Genomic DNA, 8,225 nt, shown 5'->3' on the forward strand with positions numbered 1-8,225 from the left:
ACCTGTGATGTAGTTTACCCAAATTTTAAAGATGCCCAAACACCCCAAAAAAATTTCTTGAAAATAAAAGATATTTGGCGCCTGAATAACCAAATTCTATTGGTCAAACCATTTCACGCGGATCAGAATCCAAGTCACATCTTCTCTCGACCGTCCGATTGAAAACGAAAGCAATTCCCCTCCATTTCCCTCTATTTAAAACCGCAAACTCTCCAGTTTATTTCACAGCCCAAAAGCGTTCCTCATTTCCTTAACAACAAACAAGTCATCACTCAGAAACCCAGTTTTATCTTTCACAACGCAAATGGCTCGTACCAAGCAAACCGCTAGAAAATCCACGGGAGGCAAGGCACCGAGGAAGCAATTGGCCACAAAAGCGGCGCGGAAGTCAGCTCCGGCTACTGGTGGAGTGAAGAAGCCGCACAGATTCAGGCCAGGAACTGTGGCCTTGCGTGAAATCCGAAAGTACCAGAAGAGCACTGAACTTTTAATCAGGAAACTCCCATTTCAAAGGCTGGTAAGAGAAATCGCCCAAGATTTCAAAACAGATCTGAGGTTCCAAAGTAGCGCTGTGGCCGCTCTCCAGGAGGCCGCGGAAGCTTACTTGGTTGGGCTTTTTGAAGACACCAATCTGTGCGCTATTCACGCTAAAAGGGTTACTATAATGCCTAAGGACATCCAATTGGCTCGTCGTATTAGGGGCGAGAGAGCTTAGTGGCTTTTATGATCTATTGTATTATTTAGATTTCCATGGGTTTTAATATTGAAAATGCGGAGGTTAATGTCCTTTCTTAACCTTAATGTAATACAAACAATTTCTCAGACATAATAAAGCTTCTGTGGCACTTACAATGATCATGGAGATAAGCAACAGCTTCCGCAATGCTAAGTTTGAATGTGCCGTAAACAGCTTTCCCAATCATAAACTTTCATTGCGGAAATCGGGTAGAATTTATTTTTTATCTAAATTCACTCATATTTTATGTTCATCTTTGAATTAAAATTGAATAATCTCACCATTAAACAAGTCTAGACCTAATACAAAAACATGAAACCCGATTTGGAGCGTAGAAAAATTTATCGGTTAAGCCTAATCTGTATGAATTGGGCAGCTCAATCTATCAAATTGCATAAATGTTGGACTGTCCTATATTCACTCCCATTAAATTGATAGTAATGAATAGCTTTTATCGCAATATTTTAAGTCCAATGGTATATATGTTAAATTTTAGTTAAAATTAAAGTGTGCACAGTTATTAATAGTGACTAGTCTTTTCGTCGCAGTTGTATTTTAAAGAGGTAAAAAATTAGCCATGAAATATGTTTTGTTCTCATTAGTGGAGACCAAATTCTTGACTTCATGATTAAAGAATGAAGTGATCAACCACCACATCACATCTCATGGTTTAATTGTATGTTCATTGTTTACGAATTTTTGTACTTTAGAATTAAAATGTATTATTATACTATAATGTCCATATTAAAACAACAAAAGTGGCTTGTTATTTGGAGCATTGATCCAAATGCTAAGATAGGACACTTCATTTTGTCTCAACTTCTCTGATTGTGTTAAATAATTGTTAAAAGGGACATGATTGCCTTTTTCTTTCTTTTACATGGTTTTATCCTAATTTCATTTCTATCATTCTTAAATTCTTTGTTTCGTTAAACATACTTAATTGGATATAATTAGGGATGCCAAATTAATTCCAACAAATTGGATTTCAATCCAACAGTTTTTTTTTAAGAAAAAGTGAATTTGAAAATAAATAAGATTTTGGGTTTGTGTTGGGCAGGTTTAGTTCAAACTCACTTCCTTTTAAAATTTTTATTAAGAATTTAAGATATCTTTTAATTTTATAAAGGATAAATATTAGTAAAATTATTTGATACATCATTAGTGAAGTTTTTTAGACTCCACAAATAGATTAAGGGTTTAATAAATGTATCATAGGGTGCAGTAAAAAAATTTAAAAATAATTACATGAATTACTATGGCGCTGCCACACTTTCAACCCGTTTGTATAGTCTAAAAAGCTCCATTGATGGTGCATTAAATAATTACCCTAAATATTAAGAGTTAGTATTCAATCCGTTATTATTGGAGCTTTTTAACTCCACAAGCAAGTTAAATAAATGAGGTATGTTTGTTTTAAGGATCAATATTTGGTACATTGACAGTGTATTTTGTTTATTTCACAAGCAACTTAAAAAAATTGACATCTGTATATTTTTTTTAAATATCTATTTTTTAAAATTTTACTATACCTTTATAGGACACTTGCCAACTCCCTAACCTTGTAGGAAAATTATTTGGTATACTGCCAGTGGAGTTTTTAGACTCCACAAGCAGGGCCAAGGGGTTGGCAAGTATCCTATATGGATATAGTAAAATTTTAAAAAACAAAGAGACACATTAATTTTTTAAAGTTACTTGGGAATAAAAAATAAAGTACACTTCTAGTGTACTAAATACTAACCCTTTTTAATGGAGTTTTTTAACTTCACTAGTAGTGCATTAAATAATTTTCCAAATGTTAAAACTATACATGAATTTTGATTAAATGTGCGATTTGATGTATGGACTTTGATTTGGTGCAATTATATACATTAAACTTTAATTGTGAGTCAATTGTACACATTTTAAAAAATAAATACATCAATTTGTTTTTATATTATATAAGTATACTTATTTGTGTATGTAATATGTAAACACAAAATGAAGTTATAATGGTTTGTGAAAATTGAATCAAAATCAAAGTTCATGTATAAAATTGCACAAAATCAAAGTTCATTTATAACATTGCATATTGAACTAAAGTTCATGTGTAGTTTTGAGGTTTACCCCAATTTTTAAACTAATTTTATAAAATTTAATTATAATTTGGGATAATGTCATATTTGACACCTATACTTTCATAAAATGTCCAACGTGGTACATGAACTATCAATATGTATTTTATTATGGTACATGTACTTTAATAAAATATCCGAAGTGGTACACGTACTTTGAAAATGTCCAATGTGATACCTAAACTATCAATATGTGTTTTATTATGGTATCTTGTGTTAATACCATTAGTGAATTGTTAAATCAGTCAATAAAAATTTGACCCATAGAATTTTTTTTCAAATCATTAAGTCCACTAGGATAATATAACATTATATGAAAAATTAAATAAAAAAAGAGTTTAAATTAAATAACAAATAGCTAAATAATAAATTTACATGAAAGTACAGGGGCGAAGGGAAGGGGGTGGGCAACGGCCATGGCCCCCAAATAGGAAAAATTATGATTTTGACCCTTGAAAAGTTATAAAATTTTAAGTTAATAAAAGGTAAAATTATAGTTTGGCTCCCCAAATTGATAAAATTTTAATTTATTCATTCTAAAAACTATAAAGATATATGTTAATAGAATGGTGAAATTGTATTTTTGCTCTCATAAAAATACATAACTCAATCTTGACCACCCAAAAATTTTTGGTTTTGTCCATTCCTGTACTTTCATGGACAATAAAAAATGTTATTTAAAAATTCGATTAAAAATATTATTCCTAATGGAAAAATCTTTGGAGAAGATGATTGTTTGCTTAAATGGAGAAAAATTGTTTTTGCTTATGTGAGTTTAGTATTTACTTCTTTATTTTATTAATCATGTGTTTGGTTATTTGTTTTAAATTTAATTTAACTTTTTTTTTTGTTTTCGTTAGTTTTTCCCATAATGTTATATTATCCATGTTGACTTGATTTTAAAAAAAAAAATCTACGTATCAAATTTTCATTGGCTAGTTTAGCAATTCACTAGCGGTGTTAGCACCAAGTGCTATATTAGAACATATATTGATAGTTCGTGTACCACATTGGACATTTTACGGAAGTACTTGTACCAAATATGACATTATCCCTTATAAATTTTAAAGCTTTTATAAATATTATAACATTTTAACTAGTTTTTTTTATATTTCCATTGGAATTTTAGTTTTTATAAAATTTTATAAAATGTATTTATTTAATATAACAAAATAAAAGTATATAATATTTCAATGCAAGATTGGTAATAGGCCAACCTATATATAATAGGCCACCATTCTTATACCATATCATCAAGCCCGTTATTATACCTAAATGAAGTCACCATATCTGTTCAGCCAACCTATATATAGTAGGCCACCATTCCAATGGGACTCAAGCCAAGACTTCCCCTTCTCTATAAAAGCTCTTTACATCACAATTAAAAGGGAGCTCCTTTATAGGAGGCCTATGAAAGCTCTGCCAAATCTCTTTCAATCACTACACCAAAACAGGTTTTTAGTGGCGTTTTTTAGGCCTTTCGCGGCGCTTTTTAGTGTCAGTAAAGGTATTTGTAGAAGCGCCGCAAAAAATGCTGCTATTGACAATGTCGCTAACGTTTGCAGCGTTTACAGAAATAAATGCCGCTAAAGGTCATGTTCTTTAGCGGCGCTTTTACAACAAACGCCGCTAAAGAACATGACCTGTAGCGGCGCATACCAACAAACGCCGCTAAAGAACATGACCTTTAGCGGCGCTTTCTCCACAAACGCTGCTGAAAGTAATGTTCTTTAGCGACGTTTTTTTCCACAAACGCCGCTATAGAACATGACTTTTAGCGGCGCTTTTATAAAAACGCCACTAATTTTGGGATTTTTATAAAATAAAAATTTTCATTTTTTCAGCCCTCCTGTAGCAACAAATCAAAAGCAACCAAATCTAAACCAGTCAAAAGCAATAAATTTATATAATATTTCAAATTAAACGAATAAAATAATATTAATATCAATAAATAAAATAAAATTCATATTATTTTTACAAAAATGTTAAAAGTTAAAATGATAAAAATATTTATATAATACACTATGATGGCAGAAGTTGCGACTGCTGAAACATCTTCATCATATTCTGAAGCTACTGTTGGAGTTCGTTGTACTTTCTGCTCTACTCTGCTTCTCTCGATGTCGCATCTGCTTTAAGTTGTAGCTGGAGTTCTTCATATTTCTTTTGAACCTCTACTTCTCTCGCTGCAGCCTCTGCTTCCCTCGCTACCGCCTCTGCTTTAAGTTGTAGCTGGAGTTCTTCATATTTCCATTGAACCTCAACTGTGGTCGCTTGCATCTGAGCCATCTGGTCTTTTAACTTTTGAACTTCAGCTTGAGCCTGACTCTCTGAAGGCATGTATTGCTGCGAGCTGGATCCAAAATATTGGGTTGGGTTAACAAAAGATCCTTGAAATCGAACTCGACCATACCTTTCAGAACCAAAAATTCAGTAATAATCCGTTTATCAATGTCTTCAAGATGAACAGAACTATCACTAGAAGCAATCGTTTCGTACTTCGCCTTTTTATCCTTTAGTTTTTCCTAATAAATAAATCACATAGTTAGGAACGCAATATATATTAAAAAAACAAATGCAACATAACTTAACAATAGTTGCATTACAAGCAATGAATTAAACCATTAGAAAATAAACACTATAAATAACTAAAACAAGTCAAATCGTATTAAGTAAATGTACCATAATTTCACCAGCTTCAGGAGTTATAGGAGATCCATCTTTCTTTCTATGTGTAATTCAAAAAGTTGAAGGCGTCCAACTTTTTGAGCGGACGACAGTTCCTACAATATAGTAGTAAAAATATTATTTAATGGAAAGTTATACATATTTGACAGTATTAAAAAAATTAAAAATACCTCCGCCTCAGCTACACATGTAAAACTTTTCGACCCGGCTGTGTGAGTGAATTTTTGTTTCTGCCTGCTGCTTTTTCCAACTCGTTCACGATCCTACGTTATGAAATTTTTAGTGCATAAATAGTAAATACTATAAACCAAAATAATTACAAGAGTTTGGAAGTACGTCATACCTTGCCTTTCTTCGAATGCCAAAATCTAACCGCATCTTCCCATTGGTACCTCAGCATACCCGGCGGGACATTTTGCAATTTCTCATCGAGGGTTGTTTTTGTCTTATAATAATATTTCTTCAAAATGCTTTTATGGTCTCTCCATCTTTTTCCCAATGCCTTCTTTACATAAGTATCCGAGACCTCTAAAGCAAACCTCGCCCACAAAAAACACAAGTTAAGAAAGTAAATATAAATGAAACTAATTCCCAAGTATTATAGATGACATTAACATTTTGTTACCTTAATATTATCAAGGGCTTGGTTTTTGTTACTATCGGGCATTTGATGCCATACTTGTAGTTGATAGGCAACATATTCATATTTCGTGCTAAAATGCCCAAGTATCCTGCTAAAAGTCGAGCTTCTGATCCAACAGGCTGACCAAAACTGTTTCTGCATACCTTGACACACTCGACTGGATCTAACTCGTATAAATCTCTAAGTAGCGCACGTCCTCGTCCTCTGCGTGTCCCACCATTTTCAGCTGAAAAATGGTATATTATAATATAAGAATTTGAAAAATAAATCAATTATAAGTCAACACGCATGTAAACTAAATGTAAAATTACTTTGAACTTCTGTAGGATCCTCAGGTGTAATCGGAACATTTAAAGATCCAATTACTGTCTGTTGTTCACTATTTGTTTCTGCCGAGTTTAGAGCATTTTGAACAATGCTTAGATCTCGCAGTTTTGTTCTAGGCATTTTATCTGCAATACACATAAAATAGTTGAAAACTTAGTAACTAATTACAACAATAACAACACATATAAAATAGTTGAAATATATAATAAGACCTAGATTTAAATTATGATATTACATATAATTAAAAAATCGTAAAATTTTACATCATTATTTGTAAATATCTTCATCCGTATCCTGACGAGCCCATTGAAATTGTGTACTAGTACTAAGGATATTATCGTTTAAGTTTTGTTCTGGAAAGGGAAAAGTTTCTGATCTATCGTCGATGTTATCTCTACTTCCACTGCCCATGTCAAACAAGTCTCTAGGGATGTTACAGAGTACAACATACCAACCCCCGTCAGTTGGATCTTTTGAGTAAAAAACTTGTTTGACTTGAGATGAGAATACATACGGCTCATCTATCAGTTGTTGTCCTGTGTGAATCAATCGAGCGAAGTTCACCATTGTAAAACCAAATTGATCTTGCTTAATTCCACGAGCAGTATTAACATCAGCCCAATCACCTCGAAATAAGACAACTTTTCATTTTCCATAGTAATCCAACTCAATTATGTCAGTAAGAAGTCTGAAATATTTCACATTTCCCTTGACAGGATTATTGTCCCTAGCACTAGCATAACTTGTAATTGAGGAAGTAACAACTATTCCACTATTTTGCGTTCTCTTCAATCTCTCGCGATATTTTGTATGAAATCTGAATCCGTTGATGAGGAACACACTATATCTTTTAACCACTCAATTTGGACCTTGGGAAAGCCATTTAACTTTGTCGTTGACGTCCTTCCCACTCCAAACCTATTGAATGGAAAGTAAACTGAGTAATTAAAAATGTTATGAGAAAACATTATTATTTGTTGATGAAAGCTCCAATTGCATACCATTTGGCTTAACCATTCATTAAAAGATTCTGTGAACAACTTATTGATATCTTGATGTTGTGTTCTTCGGGAGCGCGAACGAGATCTCAATATTTGTTTGTACTCACTATGTTAAAAAAATGTTCACTTTGTTAGAAGATAAACAATTTTTAATTAGATAAATATTTATCAAATTTGTAGAGCTTACTTCCGTAAAGGTTCCATTGATTCGTGGTGAAACAGAACATATCGATGTGCTTGTACCCACGATAAATCATCTAATTCTGCAATTTCAACTTTGCCTATTGGTTCTCCAAAACTTTGAAACAAATAAGTATCGGCGAAGTTATGGTCCGTGAGTCCAGCATTTCTATTTGGTCTGTTCAACCTTGCTTCAACATCTTCCAAATATCTTGAATAGAAGGTCATACATTCCTTTGCCAAGTAGCCTTCAGCAATCAATCCTTTTGGATAACGCTTGTTGCGGCAGTAAGACTTTAATTTGGATAGGAACCTAAACACGATATACAACATTATCAAAAGTTGTAACTAAAGGCATAGAGGTGAATGAAGGAAAATTTTAAAAATTTTAATTAACACATTTCTATGAGATACATCAATCGATAGAAAACAGGTCCGCCAAGAATTGCTGCATGCGAGAGATGGATTATCAAGTGAACCATAATGGTGAAGAAGGAAGGTGGAAATATTTTTTCTATGTTGCATAAAGTCAA

At 32.6% G+C, this 8,225-nt stretch overlaps 1 protein-coding gene across 1 annotated transcript; it reads left to right on the forward strand.

The window, feature by feature from the left end:
• Positions 1-221: 221 nt before the first annotated feature.
• LOC107914366 (histone H3.2) lies at positions 222-855 on the forward strand. Its single transcript, XM_016843267.2, has one exon. The coding sequence runs from the start codon at positions 305-307 to the stop codon at positions 713-715; it is 411 nt and encodes a 136-aa protein (XP_016698756.1). The 5' UTR covers positions 222-304; the 3' UTR covers positions 716-855.
• Positions 856-8,225: the final 7,370 nt, after the last annotated feature.

The sequence above is a fragment of the Gossypium hirsutum genome, chromosome D10 (genome assembly GCF_007990345.1).
Source record: "Gossypium hirsutum isolate 1008001.06 chromosome D10, Gossypium_hirsutum_v2.1, whole genome shotgun sequence".
Taxonomy (NCBI): domain Eukaryota; kingdom Viridiplantae; phylum Streptophyta; class Magnoliopsida; order Malvales; family Malvaceae; genus Gossypium; species Gossypium hirsutum.

Coding starts and splice junctions, on each gene's coding strand:
- LOC107914366 (XM_016843267.2), top strand. CDS start 305: ATGGCTCGTACCAAGCAAACCGCTAGAAAATCCACGGGAGGCAAGGCA.